Raw genomic sequence first — 18218 nt, 5'->3', positions numbered from 1 at the left:
TACCACGCACCCGGATTGTTAGTCCTTGTTACGGGAGGACAGTCCATTCTAGGCGTCAACCGAACGAGTGTGTGATTGAGTCTTACGAGTTGACGACTGCACCACGGGATAGTCCCCAGATTCAGTTAACTCTTCTGAATTCTTCTTTTATTTGGCGTAACGTCCTACGCGGACATGACCCCGGATACAGGCTTTCGAGACTCAATTCATTACCACGTAGCCGGATAGTCAATCCTTGCTACGGGGAACAGTCCATTCTGGGCTTGAACCCATGACGTTTATATTACCCGAGTTAATTTCTTTGATGTTCATTTTATTGAATTTTATTGTTTGGTGCTGAATTTTAAAGAATTTTGTTCTAATTTAAGAGTTAATTATTCATTTTGAAGGTTTCGCGATCATTCATTGGCAAATAAAGTCAAACTATTTTGGTAAATGAAGACACAAACATAAGTCTTAAACTCCATAAAGCAAACTGAACAACTTTGGGGTTTCAGTTGTTTAGTTACGATTGGACGAAGTTCAGATAGACATGGTTGTCAAATGTTTACATACAGTTGTACAATGTTTAAAAGTAGCCTAAAATTGTTTATTTGGGCTCGAAAACTGCATCTCTATCGAATAGATCATCAGGCCACCACTGGTCAGATAATTTGATTTCAAGAACATTTAATTCATGGTACAAAATCGACATTGTGACTATTGTTGATCACAGATTACTTTATTTTTATTAATTTAGTGCATGAATGTATACAATTTTCGTATGACAACTTAGTTGAAATTTTGGCAACTGAACCTAGGTTTAGTTCAGTCTGAAAGCATATAAACAAATGCTGATGGAAGCGTATCCGGTTATTTTACTTGTACTATTCACTTCATGAAACACGGAAAGTGAGTTCCTGCAATTATGTAACAAAATCAAAATAAACGAAATCGATAGGACATGAACATAAATAAAATAAATATGAGAAAGTTGACGAGATCAATACATTTACAAGATATCAGGAAACCCTGTTAGATTATCAATGATGGGAATGAAAAAATAAAAAATAAAAAATGTCTAGGTTTTACGTTCTGCTGACAGAAAGTGAGTGTACCTACCAGTTTCGTTCTCGGCAAAGAGCAACTTATAAAATGGCATTGCCAAAGTATTGTACATTTTTAAAGTTATTTTACAAGAATAAAGCATTACCTAGAGCACTATAGAGCCTTCCATCCAGCCGTTCCGAAGGCTCCTTTGCAAATGTAATCTTTATTCAAGGCCACCGAGCAAACTGCAAAAGCTTTTCTTGGGGTTTAAACCGTCAGTTTTACCACTTCGCATAAGAATAAATAATAAACTCGCTCGCTCGTCGTCTTCATCCACGGTGAGCTACTGGCAGAGAGGTCCCGCTGGATAGTTTATACACTGCTGCACTTAGCTCATGAAAAAAAGCAAACATTTGTCCCCATTTCCCCGCGTGACGCAAGGTACAATGGCACTACGTTAAAATTTGCGTAAGCTGCTACCGGTCGCTATTGCTCGGCTGTTCGGTGCACAATTGCCAAATGAGCTTTCGCTCTGTGAAAACCGTTGCCGCTCCATCAGGAAGGGGGGTATTTATTATACATCATCGAGTTTCGGTGGGAAAGCGGTTTTTCCTGGAATAAATCCTGCGACTCAAGTGTGGCAGAACGGATTGCTTTCCCTCTAGTGATTGCTGCTGCCGGCCTTTGCTCGGGTATTATTGCTATGCATTTTATTAGCATTTACGCGAAGCGAGCACAGCATTTTTTACTATCCTGATCTTTGCCCTACCGGCTATATAGGGGGGGGGGGGAAGGGGGGGGGAGTGAAGGTTAAGCTAATGAATAAAATTTTCATAAATTATATCCCAGTACACACGCTGCATTGGGAACAGAGGAACGGGAAGTACTACGCCCGTTTTCCATACCGTGTCATTTAGTGTTATGCGCTATTATGCGCGATCGAGAAGGTGGAGGTGGTGATGGGAAAATCGGCATCTCCCGCCGGCGTGTTGTCCTGTGTATTGCGCACAGCACGTGGCAGCTCAAGAAAGCTCTAGTGAAGGGGGGATGGAAAACGTAAACACCTTGCCCGAACAAATTCCCTACAGGGACACGTAGGTGTGTGTCGTGCCTTTTGCCACAACCGTAAGCAAAAGCCCTACGATAAACAATCCCTGAGTGGAAAAGCTTGCCTGCTGTTGTGGGCTTACTTTTCTATCAAGAGGTGTCTGTGTATGTGTGGTGACATTTTCACGAATGACTTAAACGTAAGCGTTTCACTGCTGCTTCACTGATTTTCCCAACCCGCCCACAGTGGGGATAGTGGCGCCCATGCCTCATGCAACAGTTTTTGTTTTGCTGAGACGCTAACCCCCATCCCAATGTACACGCACACAATAGGAGGAAAAGGGAAATGGGACTAATTCGATGATAATTAATTGAGAGTGGCTTGGTGACCACTTCTTGTGTGCGGGGCAAAAACAATGTGTACACACGCGGCTGTGGCTTGCTAGGAAAAGGGATTGTGGTGTAAGAAGAAGGGTGGGCAGGTCGTCTCGCATTGTTAGCATGTCGCCGGTGGTGCTAAAGGTGAAGAAGGTGACAAACCCGAAGATGGTAAATGGGGGGTTTTTCTCGTTATCACTCTCGCTAATGGAGACACGTTAGCAGAGAGAGCGAGAGCGTGACAGCAAAGACAAAACAAAAACGATCACGGAACAGCACAGGAGGTGGAGGAGGTGGTGGTTACACGTTTAGCGCTAGAATAATGTGGTGCTAACTTTGTATCGTGCTTCTCTCCTCCCCCGGCTAGGCGAAATCAATTAGTGGGAGAAAGTTAATAACGTCCAATTAAGCTGTTGGCATTTCGATTCCTGTGCTTGCCTCTTGCCTCCCTGGGGCAGGTTTTTGTTCCTCTCTCTCTCTCTCTCTCTCGGGTGCGTTTTTCTTTTGCGAATTTTTCGCATATTTTCTATGGGCACTTCTATTTTTAGCCTCATCTCTGCAAGAGAAGCCGGTTCGGGGTATATCGATTTCGGGCTGAAAAACCACCAAACGCGCGTCCACGGCAAACGTTGCATGACGCCATCGAGCGTGCGGCAAACACACACACACACCTTCAAGGACACGGATAATTCGTCACTCTTCGACACGCGTGATGCGTGCGGGCACAAAGCACGGTCGAAAAGCTAGGACCTGTCCTGTCGCTCCATTGCTCTTTCACTCGCCGGAAGTGTGGTTGCGTTAATGTGTGGCAAAACGCTCATATGAGCGTGTCATGCTACGGTGCCGTGTCTCCGTCACCTCATAAACACCGAGGCACCAATCGGTACGTCATCGTAGGACGCCAGACTCCTCCCTGGGTTCTCCTGGGGCTGTGGCGGATTTCACTGGGGGAAGCGGAGATTGAGGAACGTCAATCACGGTTAGTACGGTCTGTGTCTGTGAACAGCATTTCGTCATCATTCGCATAAACTAACCACCTCTGGACCCTGTAGACCCCATCCCCCTCTGTCTGTCAACCTGTAGTGAGTGGTGACGAAATGAAGAATCATCAATAATCCTAGGTTCTCCCCAGCCCCCCAAGTTCAGCATTACCCAGGGGGTGTACGGGGGGACATTGATGTGACGACCCATCGGACCGGGACCGGGAGCTAAAAATAGCCTCCGGAAATAGTTCCGCAGTTGCTTTTGCACCGAGACCGAGAAAGTTGTGGTGTGCTATTGGCGGTCTGCTGGGATAATTAATGACCTCCATTAGGGGTGCCAAGTCGATTGTAGTAGTGTGTCGCTCCATATGGAGCGTTTGGTTATGGCAGTGTGCAAGAATGTCTCCAGCGATGGTCTCCAGCTTTGTGAACCCCTGCAGAGTAACACACTTGTGCCCCTTTCTTCTTCCCCAAGAAGTGGTATGTGAGTGACGCAGTTTCTAGTACCGCATGTACCACACCATGTGCCGGTCCAGCTGGCTGTGAGTGGTGTGGTCATGGATTTTAATGTCCAAAATTAATGGACTAAGTGAAGACGGTGAGAGCGGGGCATTTCTCTAGCCGCGGGGAATCGAGGGACCCTGGTAGCGCTCGAACTAATGAAAAATTCCTGCACACCTCGGGCGATACAACGCCGCAGACCGAAAACCGGGCAGGACGGCGACGACGACGACGCTCATTTCATCAAGTACGCACCTCGTACCACCCCGAACGATGAAGAGGTGTGGAATGCCTGCGAAGGTCATTGTTGTGTACGGCCATTTCGTGCTGTTGCTCTAGGAGCGTTCCTAGTGTGTGTGTGTGCGTTTTATGTTCTGGACGGATATGGCGTACTCTTGGGAGACTTCCTTTTGGACGCTAAAACGACACCATGAGAGCTCATAAAACACGTTCGTGTGCTGTTGTTTACCAACTCTGCACTGTTCAAAGCTGAATCGTCCGGGCCCCCCGGTTGATGATGAACGGGGGGAAACTGATGACAAAACTCTTCCGGAGCTTGAAGTTGTCTCAGCTTGGTTCGGCTTTCCAGATCACTATCCGGATGTGTTGAACCATCAACTATTGCCACCTAACGGACGTCGTCGCGAGCTTCAAATAGAACAGTGTGCCATGAGTTGCTTAACTTCAGAGTCTGGAAGTCAACGTCATCAGGAGACATCATAGGAGCACAGAGGCACCACCAACGGGCCATGCCGTGTGTTTGTGATCTTTTAATTTACCCCGGTGTCGACATCCGTTTCCGCTCTGGATCATCGGGATGGCGCTGGCTTAGTGACCTACACAAAAGTCTGAGGCGGATGTCCGGTCCCTTTGAAGGGCGTGGAAGATGTCGGTTCGCTAAAGACTTGAGCAATCAGTCAACGGCATTGTCTTTAAAGAATGCCTGAAGTTCTTTCACACTTCCTTGAGAGGTGCTTCCACGTTTTGTGTGTTAAATACTTTGAAGTTTGTCCCTGTTACTGATCCAAATTCTTTTATCGCGGTTTGGATGCATCCCATGAAGGTAGCTGACTATACATTGTGGCCACCAATTCTTGACATACTGCCAACAACTTCCACCGATTGTGGGGGTAAAACTGTCAGCAACTCTGCCGCGCTCGCTGCTCTGGTGGTAATTAGGAACAGAACTTTATGCCCTTCCGTTATCGAATTTGGGCTTTCTCACACGCAGCATTCTACAATGGTGCTTCCTCTCAACATTAGCCCGGATCGTAGCGGATCCCGCGGGCAGAAAAAGGTATGTCGTTATGTCGTCGCGTGCCGTACATTTTCTCGGTCTTTGACCTTTCTTCCCTCTCCCCAAACATGGGAAAAGAGAGTTTCATTGTTTTTCCTCGTCCCAAAAGCGGGCGAAAGCGGAGAAGGAGGAGGCTGTACGTGCGGGACCGAAAATGGTGGAAAAGTGTGGCCCACTTTAGAACCAAACCACCGAGGGGTTGTGTATGTCGTCGCACACACGGACAGAAGAAGGGAAACACACAACCAGCAGCCATTCTTGGGAAAAGATTACAGGAAAAGGTTGTAAAATGGCGCGAGCGTTACCACGCGCTGGCTTGAGTGGGATTGGGAAACTTTGATGGGAAAACAATCACCCAACAGAGGTACGAAAGAAGGGCTAACAGGGAGGACTTCTTAAAGGGAAGAGTTTAGAATCGGAGTCATTTCTCGTGCGTGTGTCTGTAGTAGTAACGGTATCATAAAAATGGAAAAGCTTTCCCGCCGCTGGAAACTTTGTTTTGTGCTTTCCTGGTGTAATTTTCCCTTCTATTTGTGTGTGTGTGGTTTTGTTGATCTGAGGTACTGTACCTTACTTTTACCCCTATTGTGACAGAGATTTCATTCTTTCTTGAAAAGAGCTGGAGAAGAAATTGAAAAAAGGTGCTGCTTTCTTGCTTGGTTTCATGTGCGTGTTTTTGTTCATGCCATTTTCTTGTGGTAGCGTCATTTTGTTTTGTTTCCATCAAAAAAACCCCACAGACGCGCACACCACATGCATCGGTTGTGCAAAATTGTTGCAGAACTTTCAATTGTCCTGAGCTCTTCTTTTGTATTTGCAACGAGCAGGAGCGTGTGTGTGTGTTTGTGGCAAAGCTCCAAGATGACGAGTTACTTCTTGTCCGCGAGCTTCCTCAAGCGCGCCCCCACGCCAGACAGCTTTTTCAAATGGGCCAAATTAGGGCACAGTGCCAAAAGGTACTCTCGCAAACGAACCGGAAAGGTCACTGAACGCGCTGATGTATGCGATGCACTTGCTTGTGTGTGTGTGGTACCGTTTTGGCGTACGTTGGCGTGGTGTGGAGGAGCAAGCACGAAAGCTTGCCAAATATTTAATGAGAACAAGTACAACAACAGCAAAAAACCGAACTGCGAACGAAGGGAAGCGACCGTTAAATTACCCGCCACCGTAGTTAGATTATGCAATCTGTCATCATGAGCCCCCGAGACCCGTTGTTAGGAAGTAGGTTAGCAGAATTCTTTGTAATGATCGTATTGCCGCGCAACTGTGCGCAGCAAAACGATTCTGGAAATTCCAATTTGCCAATTGGTCTTTACCCACGCCGTTCTAGCTGAATAACTTTGGCGTAGATTGTGTATGTGTGTGTGTGTGCTGATAGACGATTACAAAATTCACTTTCGTCTCGCTAGAGGCTAGGAGGATACCTTCTGGTTGTTCGCGGGGAGTTTGAGGAGCTTTTTGTGTCCAAGTGTCTCCAGGGGAATGTAAATCACCATCACCAGCAGGACAACAAAACAACGGAAGGATGATGTCTTAAGGGCTCTGTTGCCCGGTATCGTTGAACCCATGTCAATCATTTATTTAAGCTTGTAGGACGTTACTTCTTGCTTGCTTTATACCGTACAGCATCTAGGGTAGTTGTCCTGCGGCGAAGCAACAGGGGGAAGAACAGGAATCGCACTTTTTGCAACAGGTTTTTTGACACATTTTAATACATCCCCAACGCACGACGATGCACCGCGCGGAGAGGTATGTTATTGTTCTGAGATGTTCTCTAAAGCTTCTTTTCCCAATGACCTCCTCTTCCCTAGGCAAAGACAGTTGGGAACAGTGTTCTCCATCTATCTTTCTCTCTGCTTCTCTCTATATCCTTCGTTTTGTTTTAAGGTTACAAGAGCTCGAGATTAATTTGTCAGTAGATTGATTGCATTCTTTTGCCACCGTCTGTGCCCCTTGTGCTTCACTTTCTACTGCGCCTCGGTCGTAAATCGAACCGCTCAATCTTACTCCACAAGGTTTCGTCATTGCTTCACATTTCTTTCCGCCTTCCTTCTCCCGACCGGAAGCAAGATCGGCCAGAGTGAGCGTTGAAATAATGCATGTAAATCCAGGCCATCCATTTAATGAAGCGCCTGGAATCGAAGGAAACTGCTGGCTGATGTGATGTGGTGCTCCTGCACATGTCTTCCTGGTGCCTCCTTCCGTCGTCTTCACCTCGTCCAAGGATTGGCTTCGTGAAGATGATGCGCCTCTGGGAGTCCTTGCTCCATTGTGCTCTCCTGTGCGATGGTGGGCTGTGTTTTGTCTGTGTCCGCCTTGAGTTGTTGGAATTGGAAAGTTCATTAGATGTGCTCGAGAAGATTACTGCGCTCTCGGAAAGCACTCTCCAGGCGAAAAACGAGTACCCCAAAGCAACCAAAGGTAAAGATATAAATAAATATTCTCCGATTTCGGAACTAAAATGACAGTCCATCCATCGTCACCACACCATGGTTTTTGTTCTTCAAATGGCTCCTCCGATGGCACTGTAATTGGGACTGGTCCTTCGTGCAATATTTGGGTTTGGAATGTTTTCGTGATTTCGCGTTATTGCTTCACAGAGGAGAAACTCCGACCCGGTCGGTAGGTTGTCTTCTAATAAGGTTAGCTGCCGCTGATTCTCGCTAGCCATGTTGGCATAGGGATGCATTCCTGGAAGGCAGGTCAGCACACATCCACGCCATTTACATATCCAATCAGAAACTCAATAAAAGCTGCTCATTAGCGTCGCTATTCGGTCGAGTATGGATTCATACGTCGTCTTACTAATCAAGCGCGAATGGTTTCAAAGTAAGAACTTCTCCTCGATTCTTCTGGTAATGCCGGCTGCTGCCGAATGCCATCCTAGGTCGATGTCGTCGTATGTCGGCGATGTTGGTAATTGAGCTCCTCTCGCTCTTTTGCAATCTGACACGTGGATAATTGGTACTGGATGAGAAGACGGCAAGAAAGAAATACCCAGCAAGACGTCTACGAATCAATAACTTTCCTCATATCCAGGGCACTTGATTTCCCAGACTTCTTTTTGTAGACTTGATGATGGTATCTTCGAAATGCTGTTGGAAGATGCAGTGTGATTTGATCTTTATTTCTCACCTTATATCTCTCACATTTCGCTGATCAAATTACGACTCTCCCCTTACGCTCTATTGACTCGTGACGGCAGCAGAAAATTCACTTATATTTACCCTTTCAAAATCGGAAACTGTGGTTTCTCACTTCCGAAGCTGAAAATATGCAACTAACATCATACTAATCATCTTTTTTACTACGTTTCTTTCGCTTTACTTCCAGTCAACAATGTAGATAGGCTAAAACCGCCCAATCGTGGTTTCCTGGAGACGCTCTTTTGCTGCTGGCGGAATGGGCGAACGAAAAGCAATCAGAGCGGGACGCCGATCGATGGTTCGATTACGCCACCTCCGATCCAGGGCCAGCCCCGGTATCTGCTGCCCCAGGTCCGACCTTCCGACACGTACAAGAAGTGCATGGTGATAGACTTAGATGAAACCCTAGTGCATAGCAGTTTTAAGGTAAGTTGGATCAAACAAACATCAAAACCCCCCAACGCAGGTACGCAATTGCCGGACCAGATTAGCCGGGGTCGCTGTGTTGTATAAGAGTGAAGTAATAGTGCGCTTACAGCAACAGACATACTTGCGATGTTATGCAGTCTAGCGGGGGACATACTCTGTAACGCAAGGTACAATTTGTCAAGTTAAGCTCACCACGCGGTAACAACATCGGCGCATTTAATCCCGTCCTGTTGCAACAGGTAGCGACTTTTCGTCAAACTCTCGCTGACAGACACTCTGACATGTGTGACGGAACTGGAAGCAGGAATACAAAATTGCAATCCAACGTCGTGTGTGTCGCAACTGAGCATTGAGTAACGAACGCGCGCGTGCTCTCCAGTGGAATGAGAGACAAGCAGCAGAAACCCCACAACGCAGCAGTCTGTCAGGCAGATGGCTCTAAGTATGTTTTTTCGTTTTTTTATTGTTCCTACTTGCAGCCAATTCCAAACGCGGATTTCATAGTGCCAGTGGAAATCGACGGTACCGTACATCAGGTGTACGTCCTGAAGCGGCCGCACGTCGACGAGTTCCTGAAGAAGATGGGCGAGCTGTACGAGTGCGTCCTGTTTACGGCCTCGCTGGCCAAGTACGCCGATCCGGTGGCCGATCTGCTCGACCAGTAAGTCCTTGTTTGCCCACAAAGCAATCTAAATACGGTCAAGAAGTAACTAATAACGCTCTCTCTCCTTCAACCAGGTGGAACGTGTTCCGGGCGCGATTATTTAGGGAATCTTGCGTCTTCCACATGGGCAACTATGTGAAGGATCTGAACAAGCTAGGGAGAGATTTACAGAAGATTGTTATTGTTGACAACTCGCCCGCCAGTTACATATTTCACCCGGATAACGCTGTAAGTAATGCTTGCTCTGTTTGTTCTATGAAAAGCGATGCGGGGTTAGGCTTTTTGTCAGGTTTTGTGAAGAGTTCCTCGTCACGGGCTATTGAGTTATGTTTGGCTAATGCTTCAAGGACAATGCTCCAACTCCCTGTATCCCCCATCGCATGGGTTTCCTCCACTACGGATGGAGTGGGGGGAGTTCTGTGAAACAAAATTAGTCATCGCTCAACGACGATTCCTTGAAGGTCCGTTTTTTTTGGGAAAGAGGGAGTAGGTAAATGCGAGACACCGCATGGAGGAACCCTTTCTTAGCGTTGGTCGCGCGTAAATGCGCCTCTCTCTCTCTCTCTTCGTGTCGAGTAGTAGGGAATAGTTGTGGCACGGCACGATGAGTCACAAGATTTATAGGTCTGGGAAATGTGTCCTTACCGTCTTACCATCCTTCTCGACCACCATTCTTGCTTGGCTTCTTTGCTGCGTCGGCAGCATAATAACAGCCAAAAACTGGAAAAGGGGATAGATTGCGGAGTCACGTTTCCTAGTAAATGCGTAATATTGGTGGTAGAATTATTGCGTTTCTGTTTTTGTACAAAACAAGAGGGAGGTGGGTTAAATGTTTGAGGTGGAGAATTTACTGCTGCTAAAGAATTTTGTCAATAATTTACAATTTGTGGTTATGTGTCCAATTAAACTGTAGGAAACGTTTTCATTAAGGTAATGTGCTTAAAATATTCTCTAAAACTAAAATTGGTTAATTCTCTGGTGTGTGTAATAAAACAAAGTACATGAATAATTCGTGCGTGGGGAGCGTCTGATTATGTTTTAACATTTGTTAATCCTTTCCGTGGGCACAGAAAAACATGACGAACAGAAAAGGTACACTTACCTTCGTCAGGTGTACATTCCGTGTTGTTTTGGGATCCCAAGAGCAAAAGCAACCCAAAATTGAGATTTTATAGTGTGATATTTTGGTTTAATGCTCTTACCTTGTGGACTCATTTAGACTTTGTAACAACTAGTGATGGGAAAAATGAAGTTTTCGACGGAATCGATTCCGGGTATTAGGTTTGAAATCAGTTTTCGGAATCGTCTCCGGAATCGGAATTGGCGTTGGAATTGGCTCCGGAATTGGTTCCGGAATCGGAATAGGCTGCGGTATCGGCTACGGAATTCGTTCCAGAATCATAATCGGTCCCGGATTCGGAATCGGTTCCGGAATACGAATCAGTTTCGGACTCGGAATCAGTTTCGGATTCGGAATCAGTTTCGGATTCGGAATCGGTTCCGAAATAGGAATCGGTTCCGAAATAGGAATCAGCTCCGAAATCAGAATCGGCTTTGAAATCGGAGTCGGTTTCGTCATCTCCATAAGAATGGACGTTTGGATTCAATGTTGCTACGTATTGATAACTGCAAAGAATTAAAATTTACTTGTGAATGATCCAATCTCATAGAAATTCCTGATGGACTGATGTCGCTTCGGAACCTTCTTATGTCACTTCAAGAACTGATTCACATTTTGGAGCTAATTAAAATTCTGGAGCCAATTCTATTTCCATTGCCGGAGCAATTTGCGATTCCCCGGTCGTTTCTGATTCTGGGGCCGATTCCAATCTCGGAATCGTTTCCAGAGCCAACTCCCGAATCGGCTCCGAGCTCCCATCACAACTAGCGACCCTTTCGAGCAGTTTTGGGAAGCTTAAAGCATCGAATTATAACACCAACAGCATATTCCCGTGTTGTTTTTCACACCAATTTGAATTCATACTAATCTCAATCCTCCCATTATTTTCTTCCTCTCCATGTTTTAGGTGCCAGTGAAGTCATGGTTTGACGATATCAACGACTCAGAGCTGCTCGACCTGATACCACTGTTCGAGAAGCTGAGCAAGGTCGACTCTGTATATAGCGTACTGTGCAACTCGAGCTCACTGTCCCAGCTGCCGACGTCCATGTCGCACCAGAACCAGCAGGAGCTGCAACAGTCACAGCAGCAGCAGCAGCAACAGCAGCAGCAGCAACAACTACAGTCGAATTCGTCCGATGCGAACAATACGTAACATTGGCAACAAATGTTTATCAACATCGTATGATTCGTGCACGATGCTGCCGGCCGGTACAGTGAACGCAGGATAAAGGATTAGAAGAGGAGCCAGGGGTTCAGTGGTATAGGAGCAGAAGAAAATGAAAGGAGGGAATACGTTTTCAATCGGCCACGGGAGCACCGATGTGTGTGTGTGTCATCCTCCAGCGGTTAATGCATGCGTCCCGTATTTCTTTCCCCCCTCCGGAAAGGGGAGAAAACACGCAAACAAACTAAACGATATATGCAGCAATCGTTTCGATTGATGGATAGGGAAATTTCACACGAGGACGACGACGGATGGACGATTAAACACTATACACACACACACACGCGCGTAGCCGCTGGGACAGGAAGGAGAGCAGTTGATCGTTGATTAACTTTGTTATTCTTTTTTAATATTATTAATAATAATATAATTTGGTACTATACAAACACATAGTGCTCCAGGACACTCCAACAAAACAAACACACGGACACAGAATAACCTGTAGAAGCAAAACTATTTTACAGACACAACACGTTCACACAGTGCAGTAATCACAAACCCAGACACACACACACACCTGATTTGTTGGCACGTGTATCGCGTGTATAGAAAGCCTAGGTAATACTATTTTAAAAGCCCTTTCCCCTACTGTTTTGTTTATCAATTCAAATCTGGCACTGTGCAAGCGGAGCCCCGGAAGATTGTGCATGTTTCCTTTAAACTCTACTACTCGAGAAAAGGGAAGGAGAGGGTTTCGTTCCTAGAGCGGCTCTCTCTCTCCTTCCACGACACAAACACACACACACACGTATGGTTGCAATAAGAAGCGTTTTTTGTTTGTTTTAATTTTATTATTTTATTGTCCCCATCCATGGTAATAATATAAATCATCGTTTTGTACACGCTAAACTGTGTATGTATGATACGATCGAGGAATGAATTAGCAGATTAGTATGTAATAAATGTGTAATCGCGTAAAGCAAACGCAAAACGACAGCAGCCACAAAACACAGTGTACACAACACAAAACGTATTAAACACACACATATACACACGATAGAAACGTGTGCAGCCGACCACACCATGTACACACCATCCATGTAGAAGAAGCATTAGGCAAAAGGCGAAGGCATCGTACGATTTTATAGTTCAATACTTTAGCTTTTTACCGACGATCAAATACACGCGCAGAGAGAGATAGAGAGCGCAAGAGCCTGTGCAAAGGTGGTGCATCATTTAGGCTCGAAGATTTATATATGTATACACATTAAAAGGTGAAAAACACACACACACACACAGTGGGGAGAGATTTGCAGCCATTCTAGACCGTAACCGTGAGACGAATTGATCATAATCATAGCGAGGGCAAAAAGAGGATAGAGAAAAAATACCGTAGCTGAGTAGTGATGAAAATGGTGACACCGTGTACAATTTTGTATGTCAAAAATGAAGTAAGAAGCAAATTAATAGTGTTTCTATCTAGAAAAAGGAAAATCATGGAGGCATATTTAGTAGAACGACACAAATAGAAGAAAAATGGAACAAAACTCTATCAAATCAATCAAGAACAACACAACCAGAGTAGCAGAAAGTGGAAAGTGGCGGGTAGAAAGAAAGCTGGAAATGCTGCCGAAAAAGGGAAAGATGTCTAAAACCAAACTATAGCTGTACAGTTTTATATTGCGAAGGAAATGCTTCAAAAATGAAAAAAATGCCATTTACCCGTTAGAACGAGAACCGGAAAGATGTAGAGAGGTAAAAAGAGAAAAGAGAGTAAGGAATTGACAAAAAAAGTGGAATTCGAGAGCTCTAGAGAACTTCTGCAGCGAGGAATCAGTCATATCGGATAGATGCTTTTGCGATCGTCAAAATTGATGCGGGCAAGTAGATGAAAACAACACTATTTGTTTGTTTATGGTACCTTTTCTTTCTGGCTTTTGGTTGTGCGACACTCCCTTGACCCTTTCTTATGGGAAGAGAACTTTATATGCTGGGAATCGGACTCTATGGCATTCTTTTTGGACAAAATTATTGGAAATTCCTGGTAGATTTCTCCGCAAGGGTGCTATAGAGCCCAACTCCCATGACGTAAAGTTCATTTCCGGTAAGAAAGATTCAATCAAATGTCTCTCTCCTATGAGAATTCCTGAAAACCCCGTATGTAAGGACATATCAAATTTTGTATGTGTCCTTTTTTCATGTCATTGAAAGCCTGTTTTATACTAATATTCTGCCTTTTATTTGATACTTTTGCACAGGCCCTGTTACTGGTCGTCCTGATGCCATGTTGTGGTACATTTATTTTTTTAGGTAAACAATGTTTCGATACTATTTTACCGTCTTTAGCAAACCAAGAAAGTGTTCTAACACAGGGTTATTGCATACTACAAATAGCAAAGGCATATTTCACTATCATACTTAGGTACTACCTAGCTTTCTTGATCGGTGGACCACCCTTTGGCAGAAATCCTCTTGTTTTTTGACTGCAAGACTGAAAAACGTGTGCGTGCTGAGAGATAAAACAAAAACAGAAAGTAATGCAACTATTTTCGACATCATGTGAGGCATTCAAGGAAGCTAAAAATGAACCTAGAACCATTTACACAAAGAGAACAAAAAGGAAACTCACAGAAGGGAATACAAATATGTACACCTACCTCTAAGCTCTAATCTAAATTGCTACAACTATTACTACCACAATGCGCCCCACATCATTAAAAAAACTATGAGCCTTTTTCGATTCCGTTACGGGCATTACAGGGTTTTCCAGGAGTTCTCATATCTATGAGACACTATTGACTCTTTCCAATGATGAAATTAACTTAATGTAATGGGAATAGCACTCTATAGCACCTTGTTTGGACAAATCTAATAGGAATTCCAACAAGCCTGTCCGATCTCCAGTTAGAGTCCAATTTCCAACATAATAAGTTTACTTCCCATAGGAAAGAGTCAAGCAAGTGTCCCACAACTATGAGAACCCCTGGAAAACCCTGTACTTACTGCTGGATGCTTCTGTACATACTAATCCCGCTAACACAAACAAACAAAACAGAAACCCATTGCCTTGCACCTTTGCTAACGCTTTTAAACATTTCCAGTCGAGTTTTGCTCTTCTACGCATGCCAGGAAATATAAAACTCATTTGATACTGCACCTTTCTCTTTTGTTGTTTTGCCAAAGCGCTACAGCTTTTTCCGCATAGTTTCTTGGTTTCGTTTGGAGTGTGAAGAAAGGAGTTTGCGCAAAAAAAAACATTGTTGCCGAAAAGAACCACCCAGTAAATAGGAATTGAAAAAAGAGGAGAGCTTTTGTTTTCTATGTATAGAACGAAGCAAAACTAACTCACGCTTGCACAGGAAAACGAAAAAAAAATGAGACAAAACATGGTAAAAAAAAGCTTAGCCGCAGGCGTAGGGAAGATGCAGTGAAACAAATCCTACTAACTCCGGATACAATATGGAGAACAATATTTTTGTATACACGTGTACTTCAGCAGTTCAGTTAAACCAGCATTTGGGCGGGGGAGGGTTTTGATACGAAGGAAATACCGACAGATTCAGATCCGTTTCGCATACGCGTAATGTTTGGCCATATAAAAACAAGCTTATTCGAATATATGTAAAGTTCAAGCGCCCCTTTTCCCTCGCTCACTGTATCACCAACGTCCATGGTACTCTTTACAGGGTAGGAATGATGTAAAGACGGTCAGTCAGTCTTGAAGGAAGAGCCGCACACCTCACCAAGAAAAACAAAAAAGAACAGGGACCCACAGAAACGAACAATTTCGTCTTAAAGCTCAGTAATATGGACCTCTGTGTGCGGGTGTGTGTATGGGCGCGAGTTTTAAATTAGACGACACATGATGATCGGCATAAGACTAGTCCCCTTCTCTCTCTCTCCCTTGGATAGCCAACCGGAGAGATAAATGGCCAGAAATGAAAAATGAAACGAAAAAAGTGGAATATTATACAAAGATATATAGGGAAAAAAGGAGAAAAAAACAGCAAGCCCAAAATTGTGTTTAGAAAATCGAAAACCATCCTAAGCTGTGTGTATATTGTAAAACACAAAGAAGAAGTAACAAAAAAAACAATGTGCATGTGTGTTTGTGGTGTAACTCGCTGTAACAGAGGAAGCAATGAAACAGCAAGCAAACAAACAAACAAACCAACAAACAAGGATCAGAAAATGTGTGTATTGTATAAACAAAATAGTAAAAGCTAACAAACAAACACATGAAAGATGAAAATCAGACAGACAATTGTATCCCGATGGAAAAGAAGAGAATGGACAACACAAAAAAGATAAAAAAAAACAAACAACCTGCTGTACGATTATATTATATACACGTAACAATATAAAGGGAAAAACAAACACCAAAAAACACACACACGCGAATGCATGTGTTTTATTCTACTTCTTTTAGCAATTCACATTCTTTTTTGTTCTTCCTTTTGTGCGGTTTATTTGTTTTTGTTTCTGTTTGTTTTGTGTTTCTAAGATGCGCTTTCAAACAAAAAAGAAAAGAAAATATGTTGTTTGTTTAGTTTTAGTTTCTTTTTTTATTTTGTTTTTAAATGTTCACACTAGGAAATGACCATAAGACGTATAAAGGAAAAAAAAGAAACGAAGAAAGTTAAAGTAATATAGTAGCTTAGCCACAAAAAAACAAGCGAGCAAAGTGTGTAATACAACAGCGTGTGTGTGTAGCGTACCTAGAGGTAGTAGGAATAAAGCTTTCCTTTTTTTTTTAAATAAACGCAAGAACACGCAAATTTAATACAGCTTTTTGTTTACAAAAGCATTGGTAGAAAGACAAGCATGGCAATCATTTAATTCATCTTAATTGCTTACCCCCTTTCTTCTAGTGTTGTTATCTAATGATTACGAGTGAGCCTTTTCGAGAAGCGTCATGTAATGTTATTTAACGCGTTTTAGGTTTGTTTTGTTTTGTTTTTTTTTTTCGTTTGTCACGGGAATAAGTATAAATATTTACGTTTCCCCCCCTACAGTCGATTATTCTAATAAATGAGCAAGTAGCGTTTTCTATCCATTGTGAAAGTGAGTTAGATAGGTTAAGCGTGTGAATCATACGAGGGCAGTAGGCGTCGATTGCGATGCGATGAGGGAAAAGGACGTTTTCTTCCCTAAGCCTACTTCTGTTGCCAAGTACTAATGCAGAACAACAGAATGGTGATGCTGACACACACACAAACACACTTCTTTAGTCATAGAACACACCAACAAACACACACGTACACACGCCAAACGCTACATGAAAAGCGTGACATATGAGTTATTTATTTTGTTCAAGTTCAGTCATTTTTGTTTAGTCACGCTGTTGTGATCAATTAGAACCGAATCGATATTTGTTGGATGTGTTTTTTTTTGTTTTTTTTTTTAATATTTTGTGTTTGTTTATCTTTTGTGTAAATTACTTTATAAAGTTTCACATAAATCAAATTTATGAATAAAATAAAAAAAAACAGGCATTTATGTATTTGCGCAGCACAAAAGAACAACACATACACAAAACACACATATTCAACAAAGAGATGAAAACGAAAAGAAAAATAAAACGATTTTACAAACACAATAACGGGCAAAGGAGAGATAAAACAGCTCAACAGAAAGCAGAAAATCTCTACAAGCCATTCCAACAACAACAAGAATGGGCAAAGTGGAGCGAAATTCCCCTCCCCTGTGTTGGGGAGGGGGGGAACAACTCAGTGGCACTGGCACAGACAGAAGATTATCATGAAGCATTATTAGTTAACTTATAGCAGCAAAACCGAGGAACTATATTTAGTGCGAGCAAAGTGTGTGAAGGGGCATACGTATTAAGAAGGTAACAAATACAACAACAAAAAAACAATACAAATCAGCACAGAAAAAAAATAATAAGATGCATGAATAGGGAAGAAGATCCTAGCTGTTTCAGTCAGAAATGCGAACGTCAGTGTTGGTAGGAAGTTAAACAGTGGAGAGAAAAAAAAACATTCACCAGATGCTGAGATGGCAAAACAAAAAGCGGAAGTGAAAAAATGAAAGTGAAAAACAGGAGGATGATTTAATAATAATATATTGTCACATTTCGTAATCAATTGTTTCGTTTTTGTTTCTCTTTTTTAGTCTATCCGTTAAGTGTTTCTGTTTTTTTTTCAATTGTTTTTAATACCAAAGACTTTGCGTAAAATTAGTGTTTGAAAGAAATGTCTTAAAATAGGTAACAGCTATTTTATTCATTGGGGGTCACAAATTTACAAATTTTGTGTTACGTAACTGATGGATGACGCCTTACGATACTTTGAATTTTGGTCCGCGCTGGTAGCGTTTCAATTGGTCGCAGCATCCTTCAAAGGTAGCGGAAGGAGCGAGAGACATGATACTCACTCCGCTCGCCATCTTTCCTCTCATATGATAAGCGCATGTGATAAGAGAGAGTAAGCTATT

The 18218-nt window shown here is 43.3% G+C and overlaps 1 protein-coding gene across 2 annotated transcripts in view; it reads left to right on the top strand.

Moving 5' to 3' along the window:
- LOC120900047 (phosphatase Herzog) overlaps positions 1-16584 on the top strand; it is a 51832-nt gene extending 35248 nt beyond the window's left edge. For both annotated transcript variants that reach the window (XM_040306551.1, XM_040306552.1), the window contains 4 exons: positions 8569-8807; positions 9290-9471; positions 9549-9702; positions 11502-16584. In XM_040306551.1, the coding sequence (XP_040162485.1) occupies positions 8569-8807; positions 9290-9471; positions 9549-9702; positions 11502-11750 (824 nt within the window). In that variant the 3' untranslated portion in view covers positions 11751-16584. The remainder of the gene's footprint in view (positions 1-8568; positions 8808-9289; positions 9472-9548; positions 9703-11501) is intronic.
- Positions 16585-18218: the final 1634 nt, after the last annotated feature.

The sequence above is a fragment of the Anopheles arabiensis genome, chromosome 3 (genome assembly GCF_016920715.1).
Source record: "Anopheles arabiensis isolate DONGOLA chromosome 3, AaraD3, whole genome shotgun sequence".
In the NCBI taxonomy this organism is placed as follows: domain Eukaryota; kingdom Metazoa; phylum Arthropoda; class Insecta; order Diptera; family Culicidae; genus Anopheles; species Anopheles arabiensis.
The sequence above is the reverse complement of the archived record's forward strand: the minus strand, read 5'-3'. Positions and strand labels throughout refer to the sequence as shown.